The 18,133-nt window shown below is 44.9% G+C and overlaps 1 protein-coding gene across 7 annotated transcripts in view; it reads right to left on the reverse strand.

Annotated features, from left to right (window-relative positions):
- WRN (WRN RecQ like helicase) overlaps positions 1 to 18,133 on the reverse strand; it is a 281,559-nt gene that overhangs the window by 118,344 nt on the left and 145,082 nt on the right. For all 7 annotated transcript variants that reach the window (XM_073543508.1, XM_073543546.1, XM_073543535.1 and 4 more), the window contains 3 exons: positions 16,991 to 17,178; positions 2,199 to 2,373; positions 103 to 284 (listed from right to left, as the gene is read on the reverse strand). In XM_073543508.1, coding sequence (XP_073399609.1) covers positions 103 to 284; positions 2,199 to 2,373; positions 16,991 to 17,178 — 545 coding nt within the window. The remainder of the gene's footprint in view (positions 1 to 102; positions 285 to 2,198; positions 2,374 to 16,990; positions 17,179 to 18,133) is intronic.

An 18,133-nucleotide genomic window follows, 5' to 3' on the forward strand; every position in this document is an offset into this window, starting at 1 on the left:
TTACGGAAGGAGACATTTTTATTCTTAGCAATTTGTTATTACCACTAGTCAGACAATTAATTCTAGTACACCACTATCTGCTGTATAAAGAATTCTACTTACCTGTTAAACTTCATATCCGTGGGAGCCCATAAAACATGACAACTACTAGGGAGACCATCTCTACCGGCTCTACCAATTTCTTGATAGTAGGATTCCATTTCTTTAGGAGCTCCATAGTGGATTACTTTACGGATGTCTGGTTTATTGATACCCATGCCAAATGCAACAGTCGCCACAACACACTAGAAAGTGCAGAGCACACTGGTCATTATTACTCAATAAGATGTACAATGGTTTCGGAAAATAAACTGCATTACTCTCAATGCAGAAAATAGGTCATTTTACAGCGGTGCACTAAAGTTTTATGGTCTCCAGATTACAATATATTCAACATAAAATGGTCTTTCCTGGGCCATATTCTGATTGGTAGTCTAGTATCGCCTCTCAGACAAGCATAGTATTCTCCCAATACACTGTACACCAATTCATCACATTTAACCTCAGCTCTGACTTTATATGGATAGACTTGCTAAAATTTTGGAAATAATTAGTAATTCTCCAGAGTCATGGTCTCATGTTAGAATATCTTCAATTTACAATAGTTGTTCCAGCATAACTGGAGCAGAAAAAAAAATAACCCCACCCCCAATTTAATCTCCATTCTACTCATTATTCCTCCAGATACAACTAACTTTTAAAAGTGAACCGGTCACCAGGTTTGGCTAATGTAAATTACAGCCACCACATTTCAGGCCTGATATACAGCATTCTATAATGCTGTATATAAGACTCCAACCCGACCTGTAAGAGAAGAAAAAGAACTTTAATTATACTCACCTGCGGGCTGGTCTGAGGGGCGTCCATGTTCTTGGATCGGCGCCTCCCATCTTCTTACGATCGCTGTTCTCCTTCTTGCTTGAGTGGATGATGCGTCCTTGTATCAACCAGTCTCCTTGGCATCGAGCTCCAGGCGTACTTCTTTGCCTTGAGGGCAGAGCAAAGTAATGCAGTGTGCAGGCACTGGGAAAGGTCAAAGAACCCTGGCGCATGCACACTGCAGTACTTTGCTTGTAAGAAGATGTGAGGCGCCGGACCAATAACATCGACACCCCTTGGACTGGACCACCCCACAGATGAGTATAATAAAAGTTCTTTTTCTTCTGTTACAGGTTGGCTTGGGTGCAGATATACAGCATTATAGAATGCTGTATATCAGGCCTGAAAGGTGGTGACCATATCTCATAGCGGCCAAACATGGTGACAGGTTCCCTTTAAATGTTCCTCAGTTTCTGGACATCAACTTGACTTCAAAAACTGCTTGGCTAATCGTCAATTTTACATTTAATGGGCTGCTTGCTGCAGTTTTATCAAAATAACTGTTTACCTGCTGTAGATCTGCCAGTGCTCTGAATGCTGAGCTCCATATAACCCCGCCCACAGTACGGATTGGCAGATTTTTGTCTATGTACACAGAAATCTGCCAATCAGAGGTGGGGGAGTGTTTAAACAGAACTCACGATAATGGCAGTTCCTATGATTGTCCAGGGCTCCAAATGGCAACTAAATCAGCTGAAGAGTGTCATTTGGTTACTATTCTATTTAAATTAGGAGTTCAATGTGCCCAAGCAATTTCTTTAGCTCGCAGACCTGTTACTCATCACTTCACACAACTTATTGCCCTAACCAGCAAGCATATGTGCGGTGTGAGGACTCATTATAATGATTATTGTGCCTTTAATCAGTTGAATATACCAATCTAAGCTTTTGTCACCAATACTGTGAATTGAATAAATATAAATCAGTGGAAGAATTAATGGGGTATTCCCATCTCCAAGATCCTATCCCAATATGTAGTAGGTTTATTAATAATATAATAATAATAATAGAAAATACCCCTAATTAGAAAAGTAGTATAGTTCTTCTGATTCACTATGCCTCTTTCCTCATGGGCAGGCATTGCAGGACCTTAGATATCCATGGCTACGACCACGGATATAATGACAGTTAGCTAGCTAGTTGCTAGTGGTCGTATCCATGGAATACCCCTTTAATTTAGATTTTCTATGTAAATCAGTGAACCAAAGGTTCAATTAGAAAACAGCAGCATATCTGACTCTTATAACAATGCAATTTAACCAAGAAAGCCACAACTGTACCTGTATTTCATCTCGCATAAAGCGATGATGTACGTCTCTTCGAGCCTTGATCCCCATACCAGCATGATAAGTATCACACGAAATGCCCAGCTTCAGTAAATCTGCAGTGACCTGTTCTGACGTTTTTCTGGAGGGGCAATAGACAATAGCAGCACCTTCAAATTCCCAGCCAGGCCTATGAGCAGAAATAAAAGGTTTAAAATGGTACCCCTGATTTCTACAACCAAGATAAATATCAAAAGTTTTCACACTTTTCTGTTTAACCCCTTATAATCTATGCTAAATAGCATGGTCAACGTCTGGTGTCCTTGTTAATGAAAAAGACGTTGTGTGCACATACTCTATCAGAAAACGCTCAAAAGCATGAACATTAACAGATAAAAATTAATTGCTGTCCATGTGATCAGGCTTTTGACTGTCTGTTAACCATTTCTGGAATCGAAAGCTGCCAAAAAAAAAAAAGGTTAAAAGAAGGTACAGTACATGTCCATTTTTCTAACATTTTTTGCTTGACAAATGCCCAGTACTTTACAAATGCAAGTGAATGGGAAAGCTCAAAAGGACATCACGAAAAAAAAACACCCAGACACCTTTTGGAGTATTTACCATCGTTTTTGCATAAAAAAGGCTAGTTTTATTATTATTATTATTATGATGATGATTATTATTATTATTACCATTATTAATCAATTGGAATGGAAAAAAGGAAACAGAAGTATAATAGTCGGCATAAAATCACAGGGATACCCTCCATAATACCACCGACTGATGACAAAAGGCCTGACACAAAAGAAGCTTCAGGAGAAAAACTGCCAGTTTCCTGAATCGCCTTCTGCTTCTGCCTATAAAAGATGGTGTGTACACTCACCCTTATTGAACCATAAAGGCCCATGGTTCCTTTCTTTTAGAAACAGTGCCACCTGTGTGTGTATTGTGTCTGGTACTAAAAACTTAGCCCCTTTGAATTGAATGGAGTAAGGCTTAAAAGTCAAAAATTAAAAATACAGCTTAGTTTTACCAAATATGTACAACCTGTTTCATTACACTGTGTGCACAATTATTAGTAAGTATTTTGACCATATTGTCATTATTTTGCAGATTTTCCAACTCTGGCGCTGTAGAAACTTGAATACTTATTGAATGAAGCAGATCAGGGGATGTGCATTTATGTAATGAAGAGATGTGGCCTAAGGATATCAACACCCTTTATCAAGCGTGCAGTTTGTTTTCCTCAGACAAAACGCCCAAGAGAGATCGTTACAAGTCTTACATAGGGATGAAGGACTCTTGAAATTGCTAAGATATTATGGTGTGATCACAGAAAAGTTTTGTTGCAAATAATCAAAAGGGTCACAAAATACATGTTTAGATAACAATACACACATTAAAAGCCAAAGATTTAAGAATAATCAAAACATGAAGCGACCCAGAACTCATTATCCTACAGTATGGTCACTTTCCAGGACTCCAAGCTCCCTTGGGTGCCCAGAAGTAGAACATGTTCTGTGCTCAGAGACATGGCCAAGGTAAGGAAAGCTAAAATAAGGCCAGCACTGAACAAGATGCACAAGTTAAAATTTCAAGAGCTGGCCAAGGAATAACTGAAGACAGATTTTTAAAAGGTTTAAACGACTGATAAGATGAATGACTTTTCACGGACCAGATGGATGGCCCCGCGAGTGGATCAGTAATGGGAACAGACCTCCACCTCGAATTAGGCACCAGCAAGGTGGAGGTGGGGTACTGGTAAGGGCTGGTATTAATAAACATGAGCTAGTTGGACTTTTTTGTTTTGAAGATGGACCTAAAATCAACTTCCAAATCTACTGCCAGTTTTTAGAAGTCACTTTCTTCATGCAGTGATACAGGAAAAAAATCTGTATCTTTCAAGAAAATCTGTATTTTTATGCAGCACAATGCTTCATCACATGCACCGAAGTCTTCCACTGCTTGGCTAGCCAGGGTAAAGGCCTTAAAGTTGATATTGCACCTTCCTCCCTAATCTAAACTCTATCGAGAAATTGTGGGCCCTTCTCAAATGGAAGATTTACAGGGAAGGAAAACAGTCACCACTCTGAAGTTTCTGGGATGCTGTGGTTGGTGCTGTCCAAAAAGTTGACCTTCAACGAATTAAGAAACTGACAGACTCCTTGAATGGAAGGCTTATGACTATTATTGATAAGAAAAATGGATATATTGGTCACTAATAAATTTTGAAATGTCAGAAAAGTATTATAAGAACCATCACTGCATTGATTTTTTTGGTGGATTTTTTTGGCGTATGGCCTTATACATGTACTTGTTTTTTTCACAGATAGATCGTGAACCCATTAAAGTCTTTGGGGATGTTCACACGTCAGAGTATTTTTGCATACCGTGTCTAAAAAATTATGAAAACATGTCCATTTTTGATCGTTGTCACAGACCAAAACTACCTATAGAGGTCTATAGGTTTGTGAAGATCATGGACAGAATACAGATAGCATCAGTGCATTGCAAAAGATTGGAGAAGCTTTTCAATTTATTTTTTCATACATGAAAATCACTGAAGAAACGTCAATGGTAAAAACTGACCAAACACTGATGAAAACAGGATCCAAAGCATTGATGAAATTTGGACTTTTTTTGCATCAGTGAAAAATCATTGAAGTCTGAATAAAGCCTAATCCACACTGTTAATCTGCGACCAATAATAGTGGGCATGATTGTGTGATAAGCTTAAGGGCGGCATCACAGAGGAGCAATGTACCATGTAGGACAGTGGCATGAAAAGCAAAGAAAAATTTTTAAGGGGTTGCCCACTACTAGAACAACCCCTTCTTGATCTAAGTGTTTGGCCCCGATAAAATAAAAAAAAGCTTATTTTCACCTCCCATACCAGCGACATTCCAACAATGTTGCCACTCGCGGTCCAGGGCTCTGTTGTATGACACGTGGTGCTCGGTGCCTAATCAGCATTGGCATCACACTGTCCCCGTCTCCTGTCAATTTGATCATGAAGAGGAAGTCAGATCAGCCGCAGGCCGGACATCCTCCTCATGTTCAATTTATACACAGGTCCAACTGGTGCTGATTGGGCGCCGGGCACCACATGTCATACACCTGCACAAGAGTCCCGGGACCACGAGTGGCGACACCACTGGAACGGCATCAGCGGGGAATATAATCTTTTTTATTTTGTAAGAGCCAATAATTTAGACCAAGAGAGGGTTGTCCTAGTAGTGGACAACGCTTTTATGGCACATGTATCTATAATAATAAATGCCCTAAGCAGCTTCCGGTTGTAACAACTTCCGTCCAGTTGTAACCGGTGACGTCACCGCACACCTCTTTCCATGTTAACCCTCAACACACCACTCCTCAACACACACTCCTCTCACCTTTCACCATGTCCACTCACTCTTTCACTCCACATACGACCCTTTCTCTCACTCCGTCTCTCACACTCACGCCGTCATCACCGCTGAACCACGATCCCCGACATCTTCCGCCGGCGCCATCCTGGATCCAGACGTCCTCCACGCCGGCGACATGTTCTTGCGGCGACGCCATTTTGGATCGGCGAAATCCCGCGATAGTCAAGATGGCGTCGCCGCAAGAACATGTCGCCGGCGAGGACGACGTCGGGATCCAAAATGGCGTCGGCGAAAACTCGCGAGATTTCGCCGACGCCATTTTGGATCCCGACGTCGTCCACGCCGGCGACATGTTCTTCCGGTGACGCCATCTTGACTATCGCGGGATTTCACGATAAACAAGATGGCGTTGCCGCAAGAACATGTCGCCGGCGTGGACAACGTCTGGATCCAGGATGGCGCCGGCGGAAGAAGATGTCGGGGATCGTGGAGCAGCGGCGATGACGGCGTGAGTATGAGAGACGGAGTGAGAGAAGGGGTTGTATGTGGAGTGAAAGAGTGAGTGGACATGGTGAAAGGTGAGAGGAGTGTGTGTTGAGGAGTGTGTGTTGAGGGTTAACATGGCAAGAGGTGTGATGCTATCGCATCCTCCCGATGCGATAGCATCGGGCCATAATCTAGTATTATATATAGTCTAAGTCTCATTGACTGTATAAACAGAATGTATTCTTTGAGCCCACTGTATATACATAGAGCTACTATTATAAAAGATCAATAGTTAAAAATGATATAATTGAAGTTTCAAATTTAAAATGTTAAATATAAAAAATACTAATACAGAAAGGTAACAGTTAATGGGAAAAAGTTTGTAAAACTAGACTGGATGTGGGACTTTAAGACTGCATGAAACCATCCGAGTATACAAATTATGCCAATTACCACCCTATGAATTTTCAGACATAGTCCTCAGACTCATTTTACTCCTAATGATATGTTTGGTAAAATGATCCGCTTACATGAAGGAGGCCCTCAGAGAAATTATTGACATTAAATTTGTGTTTGGACCTCAAGCTCTACCCATCTGTGACAACATCTGTGTGTTTTTCCACCTTGGGTGAAATTTGATAGATGTCTGAGGAAAATAGGCTAAGTCGCCTTTGGGCAATTCTGTCTCTGTGCATCAGCTGCAATTCAGATAGCAAGCTCCTCAGAATAAAGCTTAGAAAAGAGATGTTATTGTGATGACAGTAAAAGAACTCTTCAGCTGTGGATTTTTCGAGAAAATTTTACCGTGATCACCAACACAAATACACCATAACTCATAAGCAATAGTCTACCTGCTTAGAATCAAGTTGAAGATAAACAAGTTAAAAATGAACAGAACGGGTTCTATATAGGAAAAAACACGAAAAAACATGAAAAAAATATATATATTTTTAACTTTGGTAAATTATTTTATTTTTTGTGCTCTACTCACATCCAGAAGTGATCATGACAGGTGACATCATACCTACTGATACCTGCTGGAATGCATGAGCGATCAACACATAAGAAGACTAAGTGACCCCCAGGCTCACCTCTCAATGCAAAACTGAGAGGAGCAGGACTAACCTTTAAGGATAACCTCTGGGGCGTCTTTTAGTGTATGAGGAAGAGTTTTCTGTTGAGCGGTGGTACCATTTCTCAGGATTTGCTAATCTTCCCAAACATTTACTGAGAGGGTCGAAAAGGCTTTCATGCACATTATATGGTCAGACAGTACTGTCAACATCAACAAGTTAACTGAATTGCGCTGCTCAATGGCTGGTGCTACAAGGCGACATTTGTCATACGATTGCAATTCTCAGAAAAGTTGTGCAACTTGCTTTCATGTGACTATTTTGGAGCTTGGAGTTTGCTATGAAATAAAACAGCCAAGTTGAGACAAGCGCCATGTCGCTTACAACTTGCACTGAAGTCTATGGCAAGTGACAAGCTCGCGACCAGCAACAGAATATCCAATATATTTGGAAACATTTGCAATTCTGTGTCGCAGTATGTCACTGCTCACAATGTGACACCATGGGACAAAATTAAAAATTTTATAGACCTACTTTATATTACTGAGTAATTGCCTGCAATTGAGGAAGATTTCCTTCACTTTAAATATAATGATGAACCTTCTCATATGGAAACAAAAGTTTTACTTAAAGCACCACTCCAGCAGTTTTTTTTTTACTACATTAATTGAGTGGTGCTTTAAATGTAATTCCTCTGCCCTTTGTCTCATACTCCCCTGCCCACACCTTCAGGATTTTCCAGCATCCCTCCCATCTGTCTCTGGTGAAAAGTGTCCTGCCAGCAGTTCCCAAACATCACTTTTCTATACAACTCTGTAAGAGCATCATCGTTCTGACTCTCATAGACCTCAATGGAGAGCTTGTGACGTAGCTTCTGACTTCTGGACAGCCAGAAGGTGCACTCACAAGATACTCCTGACCTAAAGGGTTAATAAACTACTTGAATGTGGTTTTGAGCACTTTGAGGGGTGCCGTTTTTACGATGGTGTCACTTTTGGGTATTTTCTGTTATATAAGCCCCTCAAAGACATTTCAAAAGTGATGTGGCCCCTAAAAAAAAAAAAAAGTTTTTGTAAATTTTGTAGGAAAAAAATTGCTGATAAATTTCCTAACAATAAAAAATTATGTTTCAAAAACGATGCTGATGGGGAGTACACATGTGGTAAATGTTATTTATTAACTACTTTGTGTGACATGACTCTCTGGTTTAAGGGCATAAGCATTAAAAATTGCGACATTTTTGTCAAATTTCCAACATTTTAACAAAAAACAAAAAATGTTGTCCTAAATTGAACTTGTCAAGAGAAAACAATGTCAGAATCAGAATCAGTGGGATCTGTTGAAGCGTTCCAGAGTTATTCCCTCAGAAAATGAAAGTGGTCAGAATTGTAGAATCTGACCTGGTCAGGAAGGTGAAAACAAGTTTTGGAGTGAAGGGGTTAAAGCGTATAGACTAGAAATTATGGGTTAAGAGTAGATGTGTTGGCGCTTTTACACAAAAACTTAAATTATATTTGCATCGCTTTACTCTCAGAGCTATAACTTTCATTTTTTGGCTGATGGAGCTGTATGGCAGCTTTATTTTTGCGGGACAAGAGGACTGTTTCAGCAGTACCATTTTGATTTACATTTGTCTTTTTGATCGCATTATATTCCACTTTTTGCTCGGCGTGACGCTGCAGGGTCTCCGATCTAAGGGAAGAGGGGCTTTCCTTCCCTCTGCCCGTTCGCTAAATGATGCAATCGAGGGGTAAAGTGTCGGGAGCGGTGTAGGACCGCTCATAGCACTGAGAGCCAGATGTCAGTAACAGCTGACACCTGGCAGCGATCGCCGGCACACAGCCCCCTGTGCTCAGACGATCATGACGAACTTGTACTGCAAATGTCGGGTATGGGTTAACTCTTCAAGCTTTCTAACAAAAAAAATGTTTCAAAAACTGTACTGATGTAAAGTAGACATGTGAGAAATGTTATTAATTAACTATTTTGTGTCACATAACTGATTCAAGGGTATAAAAATGTTTTAATATTGCAACATTTTAAACATATTCGCCAAATTTCAGGCTCAGGGGTTAATAAAACACGTGCAAAAACTGCACAATACGGACAAAAAATACAGCAGCACATGTGCATGAATCTAGGCCATGTGAAAACACAGAAACACACTAAAACCATTTAATTTGGATAATAATTATCAAAAACATTTTTTTTTTTTACATTTTTTAAATCTTACAGTAAGATGAAAATGAAGGTTCTTAGTGCACAAATTGGCCAATTCATGTAAGCCAATCAACCACGGCAAGGTGACGTCCCCCTGATGGGTCCCTGCTCTGCCGTACATAAGCCATTTCTGGGCCACCAGCCTACAATTTTGGAGAAACATGTCACTATGTCACTACCGGGCTAAGCCTACAATTTATGGGCAGGTAGAGCTGATTGCGGCCACCGCGACTAAATAAATAAATTAAAAAAAAAAAAACGACCAGCATTTCCTAATGTGAACACGTGCAAGCTGCAAAAACTGCACAGTACAGACAAAAAGAATACAGCAGCACATGTGCATGAATCTAGGCCATGTGAAAACACAGAAACACATTAAAACCATTCAATTTGGATAATAATCAAAAAATTTTTTCAAAATATTTTTTTAAATATATTATATATATACACACACACACATTTATTTATATACATATATAATTATTTTCATTATTTCATAATTTGCATATCATCAGCATGTTTATTGATCCTGACATTTCCATAAATCCACAATCTTTGCATATTGGTGCTACAATTTCCATTTTGAGGAGTTCAACTTCAATTTAGGCAGTAGGAAGAGCAGATAAAAAAATGTGCAAAAGGCAACAATAAATAGTGAGTTCTTCCCAACAGATACGAGGCAAAACTAACCAATAATAATATAACAAAAAAATTACTTGAGACCTGTCCACCTCAATGAAGATTTATCCAACGATGTCAGTAATTGAACCCTGTAGAATTAGGTATGTGGAGTGGGGGTGCTGAAAAATTTGAGCTGTAAGGTTTTGTACATACCTTGGTGACTGTTTTGTAGGGCTAATATACAATCCCCATGACATAACTACATTTTTTTAGTAAAGAAAAACATGGATTTTTGTGATAACTCACCGTAAAATCCTTTTCTCCGAGACGCTCATTGGGGGACACAGGTACTGTGGGTGTATGCTACTGCCGCCTGGAGGCTGACACCAAGTAAAAAAAGAGGTTAGCTCCTCCTTCGCCGTATACACCCTCGCCCCGATTGCGAGCAGAAACCAGTTTGGTGCAAAAGCAGTAGGAGATCAAACAAAAATCAGACAACATCAACCTTAATACAGAACAACATGACTAGAAAATAGCCACCCTAGTTTCATACCGAAAGCATATTAATTAAATAAACAGAAGCCACTTGGCTAAAAGGGTGGGTGCGGTGTCCCCCAATGAGCGTCTCGGAGAAAAGGATTTTAAGGTGAGTTATCACAAAAATCCATGTTTCTCCTTCATCTCATTGGGGGACACAGGTACTGTGGGACGTCCTAAAGCAGTCCCTGGGTGGGAAGTTGACTCACCGATCCAAGCTACATGCACCTCTTGTCTAAAGGTGCGCCACTGCTGCTTGGAGAATCCTTCTACCCAGGCTCGCATCCGCCGAAGCCTGAGTATGGACATTGTAATGTTTAGTAAACGTGTGCAGGCTGGACCAGGTTGCTGCCTTGCAAACCTGTTCCGCCGAAGCCTGGTGTCGAAGCGCCCAAGAGGCGCCCACTGCCCGAGTAGAGTGTGCTCTGATCCCTGCTGGAATCGGCGCCCCCCTGACAAAACGAATCCATCTGGCTATGGTCGATTTTGAGGCAGCGATTCCCTTCCTGCGACCCTCAGGGAGCACGAACAGCGCGTCCGACTGACGAAAGGGTGCCGTCCTCGACACGTACCTCCTGAGAGCCCTCACCAGGTCCAACGTATGAAGGGCCTTTTCCACACGGTGCACCGATGCTGGACAGAAAGAGGGCAAGACAATATCCTCATTAATATGAAACAAGGAAACAACCTTTGGTAAAAAAAGGAGGAGCTGGTCTAAGAACCACCTTGTCTTTGTAAAAGGTCAGGACCGGGGCTCGGCAAGATAACGCTGCCAACTCCAAGACCCTCCTGATCGATGTTATGGCTACCAGAAACACCACCTTCCAGGAAAGGTATGACAAAGACATCCTGCAGCGGCTCAAATGGAGTTTCCTGCAGAACACTTAGGACCAGGTTAAGGTCCCAGGCGTCCATAGGTGCCTTATAGGGAGGTACCAAGTGGGAGACCCCCTGGATGAAAGTCTTACCCTGCAAGTTGGTAGCAATCCTGCACTGAAAGAGGACGGATAAAGCCGATATGTGTCTTCTGAGAGAACTGGGAGCCAAGCCTGAGTCTAAACCAGACTGGAGAAAAGCCAAGATATTAGGGATGGAGAATCTCAGTGGCGAACAACCGTTGCCCCGGCACCATGCAAAGAAAACCTTCCAGGTGTGGTGGTAAACTCGTTCTGAGGTAGGCTTTCGGGCGCTAACCATCGTAGCAACCACCTTGCGCCCGAACCCCGCCTGCATCAGAATCCAGGATTCAACGGCCAAGCCGTCAAACCCGGGCCCCTGAGTTCGGGTGGCAGATCGGCCCTTGAGACAGTAGATCTGGGCGCTCTGGCAGGCGCCATGGCACGGCGACGAGCAGCTGCACTAGATCTGCGTACCACGCCCGATGAGGCCAGTCTGGGGCCAGCAGAATCACTGGCACCCCCTCTGCCTTGATTTTCTTGATGACCCTCGGAAGCAGAGGCAGTGGGGGAAACAGGTATGGGAGGCGAAACTGATTCCATGGCAGAACCAGCGCATCCACGGCGATTGCCTGCGGGTCCCGGGACCGCGCAACGAACATGGGACACCTTGGCATTCACCCTGGACGCCATCAGATCTACATCCGGAGTTCCCCACTGTTGGCAAATCTGCTGAAAAACCTCTGGGTGAAGTGACCATTCTCCGGACGCAAGCCCCTGCCGGCTGAGAAAGTCTGCCGCCCAGTTCTCGGGATGTGGACCGCCGATATCAGCAAGCGGTTCCTCTCGGCCCAGCGAAGCACGTGCCCTACTTCACGCATGGTTTCCCTGCTGAGGGTGCCCCCCTGGTGATTTATGTAAGCCACCGCCGTGTCGTTGTCCGACTGAATCCGGACGGGGCGGTCTGCTAGGTGATGGAATCGATGCAGAGTCAGCCGGATCGCCCATATCTCCAACAAGTTGATCGGGAGGGCTGCCTCCTGCTGTGTCCACCGTCCCTGGGTCATGTGGTGGCGAAAAACCGCTCCCCAGCCGAGAAGGCTGGCGTCGGTTGTAACCACCAGCCACTGATCTGGGGGAAGGGTTTCCCCTGAAGCAGGGAGGAACTGATTGTCCACCACTCTAGTGACTGCCTGACCTGAGAGGACAACCGGCACCGATGATCGAGCGTGAATGGGTTCTTGTCCCAGGCTGACAAAAGGGCGTGCTGCATGGGACGAAGATGAAATTGGGCGAACGGGATTGCTTCCATCGCTGCCACCATTTTCCCCAGAATCCTCATGCCAAAACGGATGGTGTGAGGGACTGGTTGGCGCAGTACTCGCACCCCCTGCCGGAGGGCTAGGGCCTTGTCTCGAGGGAGACTTACCAACCCTCGGCAAGTGTCGAAGGTCATCCCTAAAGGAAATTCTCTGAGCTGGAACAAGGGATGACTTCTTTACATTGATCAACCACCCTAAGAGGGCCAGAGTATCTAGCGTAATGCTGACACTTTCCTCGCATGCCTGCCTTGAAGGGGCTTTGACCAAGAGGTCGTCTAAGTAGGGGAATACTACTATGCCCCGGGAGTGCAGGATGGCCATGGGGACTGTCATGACCTTTGTGAACACTATGGGGGCCGTGGCTAGCCCAAAGGGCAGGGCTGCAAACTGAAAATGTAGACCGTTGTTGACGAAGCGTAGAAACCTTTGATGCGGAGGGAAAATGGGAATATGTAGATAGGCGCCCTGGATATCGATAGAGGCCAAATACTCTCCCTGCCTCATTGCCCCTATGACTGAACAGAGAGATTCCATCCGGAAATGTCTGATCCTGATAAATCTGTTCAGGAACTTTAGATCCAAAACGGGCCTGACCGTCCCGTCCTTTTTGGGAACTGCAAACAGGGTGGAATAGAAGCCCTGCGCCTTTTCATTTTCCGGTACTGGAATGATAACTCCGATGTGAGAGAGCGAATCGATGGCTTCTAGTAGAGCCCTTGCCCGGGTTATCCACTTTGGGATGCCGGGAAAGAAAAAATCGTCTTGGGGGGTACTTGACAAATTCTATCTTGTACCCTGTGGACACCAGCTCTCTCACCCATGCGTCGTGCGCGAAATTGAGCCAGGCGTGGTGAAACCGGAGTAGGTGGCCCCCTACCCCGCTGGTGCCGCCTGACAAATGCCCCGAGTCATTTGGCTGAAGATCTTTGGGACCTGGATCCCCTCGAACTAGCCTGGTTTGCACGCATCCTCCCCAATGGGTTGGCTCTATATGAGACCTGTCGGCCCCTATTGTGATTGGGACGCCCTGATGCGGCGGAGTTGGCCGCTGTCGTCCACCCAGGGTTGCGTAAGGTCCGAAATCGCGCCTGCAACTGGTGACGAAACTGCGGCTTGGCCTTTTGCTGAGGAAGAAAGCCGCTCTTGCCTCCTGTGGAGTCGGAGATGAGCTGATCTAGCCTCTCTCCGAACAGGCGGCCACACTGGTAAGGTAGCGCTGTCAAGGACTTTTTTTGAGGCTGAATCAGCCCGCCATGTCCTTAACCATAGTGCTCTCCGAATGGAGATTGCATTTGCGGCTGCATGTGCCGAGCAGTTGGCCGCATCTAAAGATGCATTAATCAAGTAGTCCGCCGCCATGGCTATCTGATTCGGGATTTCTGATACTTCCGCTGGTAGGCCTAGGTCCTGCAAGGCTCTATTCAAAGTTTCTGACCAAGAAATCATGGCCTTGGCTACCCACGTTGCTGCGAAAGAGGGAGAAAGTGCTGATCCTGATGCCTCAAACATTGAGCGAGCCAAGTTCTCTATGAGATGATCAGTGGGATCCTTAATAGAAGAACCACTAGGCACAGATAGTAAAGTTCTTGTAGCAAAGCGCGACACCGGTGGGTCCACCGTTGGGGATTCTGTCCACTTTTTACGGAGATCCGGGGGAAAATGGTACTTCGCCTCGAGTGCCCTCTGACCCGAGAACCGCTTGTCCGGCCGTTCTCTGTGTTTTTGCACTATGTCCTCAAAATCAGGGTGAGTGCAAAATACTCTATGGGAACGCTTGACACGCTTAAATGACACCTTATGGCCCGCAGCCAGAGTGGAATCATCCTCAATCCCCAGAGTCTGGTTGATGGCCTCTATGAGACTCTCAACCGTTTCCTGACCACCTGGCGTATCTAGGTCCAGGGGCATATCCGAGTCGTAGTCCAAGCCTTGTTCGCTATCGACTGCTGGCGATGGGGAGCGAGAAGCAGAGCTCACGGATGCCGAGGCACCAGATGAACCGGGAGACGAAGTGTGGGTTCATTTCCCCCGGGTCTGCCTGGAATGAGAGCGGCCCCTGCAGGCCGGAGGCTCGTGTGAGGTAGAGGACCCCTCTAAGACAGGAGAGCCACTGTCCCTGCCCCTATCTGGGGCTCGAAGGGACTCGATTGCTCTCGTAAGTGACGCCATAGATTGCGACAGTGATAACGCCCATTCTGGGGGACCTGTTACACTGGGCTCGGTCGCAGGGGAGGGCTCCTGAGCGCGTTCCAACTCGCAGACTTCACATACCCGTTTGGTCTGCGCCCGTGGAAAAGACGACTGACAGGAGATGCATGCAGCGTATAGGAACGTATGTGTCTTAGATTTTCCTGACATGCTGTATCTGTCAGGTCTCCATGCTGACAAAAAAAAAAAACTGCCGGGGGAGGGCGCTTTGTTGCTGATAGCGCGGCCTGTCCGTGGGACTGGGGGGCAGCACTTACCCCAGTCCTGTGTCCTCAGCGTGCGAGGCGCCGCTTTAATCTGCGCGCCAGTACTGCAGGCAGGCCCCCGGAAGAAAAAGAAGGATCCTGGGGGCGGTCTTTCCTTTGCGGCCTAGTTCCGGCCTAAAGCCGGGGACTAAATTTCCTCAGGCGCCCGCCCAGGTTACGGGGGGCGGGGCCACAGTGACGCGATGCCGGGGGCGGGGACTTCCGGCCGCGGCGTAGCGCTGTCTGAAGCTGGGGCCTCGATTTATTCCTCCATCCGACCTGGGGGGCGGGGGAGGGGGGGCGGGCGAAACCGCCGGACCTCCAGAAACGCTCCGGAACCAGATCCCTGGATGCCGCAGGAGCCCTCCCTGGCCATCATTCCTCAGGTAGAGGGGAGGGGGGCCCTAAACGATCAGGATGGTGCAGGCACCCTAGCTCCAACTAACACCCTGCAGGGTTGAGGAGAGGGACCGTCCGCCACCTTGCCCCCCGCAGTCCTTAGCATTGGTGGGGCAGCGGGGCCGCGCAGACTACGCTTGTGCCTCTGTTTAGTCCAGGGTTTCAATACCCTGGGGTGGACAGGACTAAGCCCGGCATCATGTCCCACGGTGCAGGAGAGGATACATGGAGGGACACTCACACGTGCTCGCCCGTTGTTGGTTTGGGGAGATCGGACCCCTTCGATAGGGTCCGTCGCCCGTATCTCACCTCCGTAGTCTGAAAATATCCCACGGTGCGGGAGAGGATACGTGGAGGGACACTCACACATGCTCGCCCGTTGTTGGTTTGGGGAGATCGGACCCTTTCAATGGGTCCATCGCCCCTATCTCGTTTTCATTGAAAAAATGGAGCATCCGGAAAAAAATCCCCGTTGCGAGAGAGGATACGTGGAGAGACACTTGCACGTGCTCGCCCGTTGTTGGTTTGGGGAGATCGGACCCTTTCAATAGGGTCCGCCGCCCCTGTCTTATCATGGGGAAAGAAAAAAAAAAAAAAAAAGATCAGTCTTGAGACAGACCGACGTGTGCCTCCAACAGACACTAAGCAAAAAACTGGTTTCCGCCCGCAATCGGGGCGAGGGTGTATACGGCGGAGGAGGAGCTAACCTCTTTTTTTCACTTAGTGTCAGCCTCCAGGCGGCAGTAGCATATACCCACAGTACCTGTGTCCCCCAATGAGACGAAGGAGAAAAACAGAAGCCATACGACCAAAAGAATAATCCACCACTGTCCTGCTCCAGGGGCTCTCTCTCTAATGGCCTCTACTGTCTTCCTACCTGTGATTGCTAGCCCTTGACAGATCATGGACTCTTAGGGTGGTTTTACACTTACCATATTTTTTGCGGTCCGTTATTGCGGCCCGTATCACCGCATTTTTTGTGGTGTACCGCAATAACGGGCCGCAAAAAAATGTTTGCGGATCGCCTTTTTTTTTCCCCAATACTATGGAAATAGTATAGGAGAAAAAAAAAAAAAAAAGCGTTCCGCAAAACCGGAAGTGACGGCGCGCCGCAAAAACAGACTTCCGGTTTGTTTTTGCGGCTCCATTGATTTAAATGGGCGCCGTGTCCGTACGACGTGAAAAATTTTTTCACGGCCGTGCATACGGCCCTCACCGGCCGTACGGCATACCATTGAATTTTTGCGAGCTGATTTTACGGCCCCATAGAAAGCTATTGGGGCCGCAAAATCGGCCCGAAAAGTACGGTAAGTGTAAAACTACCCTTAATGGAGGAAAAAAAGGATGCATGACACAATGCTGATTTACTGATTCTTTTGGGCAAATAATTGTTTAACTCACTTTAGTTCTGAGTTTGATTAGGTCTTACCCTTGCTTTTTATTGAGAAATTGCTGGAGATCTTGAGAAATATTTGATGTCTTCCGAGCTACTTCAAGGTGCAAATTTGGACGATCAAAGCTAGTACAGGTGATCTGTGGGTTACACAATTTTAAGGATGCCAAAATGTCATCACGTACTGAGGGACTTGCTGTTGCTGTCAAAGCCACCACAGGAACCTAAGAGTATCAGACCAAACAATTACTATTAACAAGTTATTACTGAAGAAATGTGGTATTAAAAAACATATTAAAGGTTTGTAATATTGCATTTAGAAACTGTACAAAGTTTATCAATAGAGGCAACTGAATGTGCAACAAGAAAAAGAACATTCCATACCTTGAGCATTATTATTAGGCATGTGAGGATTTGACCAGATCATCTTGAATAACTTAATGGATAAAGCAGATCAGGTGATTTTTAAACTTTTAATTTTTATGCCCTTAAAAAAGATAGTTATATCACACAATATGGTTAATAAATAACATTTACCACATGTCTACTTTACATTAGCATCATTTTTTAAACAATTTTTTTTGCAAGGAAGTTAGAAGAATTTCCTACAAAATATTCAAAACAATTTTTTTTTAGGGACAACATCACATTTTAAGTGACTTTGAGGGGCCTATAGGAAAGAAAATATCGAAAAGTGACACCATTTTAAACACTGCACTCAAAGTGCTCAAAACCACATTCAATAAGTTTATTATCCCTTCAGGTGCTTTATAGAAATTAAAACAATGTGGAAGGTAAAAATGAAAATGTTGCTTTTTCCACAAAAAATGTTGATTTAGCCCCAAATTTTGCAAGGGTAAAAGGAGAAAATGGACAGTACATACTAGTAGTTGTCAAATAATTATGCATACAGGGATTTCTTCCTAAGAAAAAGAAAACGTAATTTTCACTTTGTTAAATAGAACCTATCTCCATGAAAATGTAGTGCAATCTGCAGGCACCATATAATAGTGCAGGGGTGGGCTAAGCTGATTGATATATAGTTTTGTATGAAAAGATTTAGTATAACTGTTGTTTTAACCGCTTCCCGAAAATTGCAGCATATATACACGTCATGACAGGGAAGGACTTCCCGACCAATGCCTGGGCTGTGCGCAGGCGATCGCTCTGGATGTCAGC

This window comes from Dendrobates tinctorius, unplaced genomic scaffold (assembly GCF_039654945.1).
Source record: "Dendrobates tinctorius isolate UK_male_01 unplaced genomic scaffold, ASM3965494v1 ptg000011l, whole genome shotgun sequence".
NCBI lineage: Eukaryota > Metazoa > Chordata > Amphibia > Anura > Dendrobatidae > Dendrobates > Dendrobates tinctorius.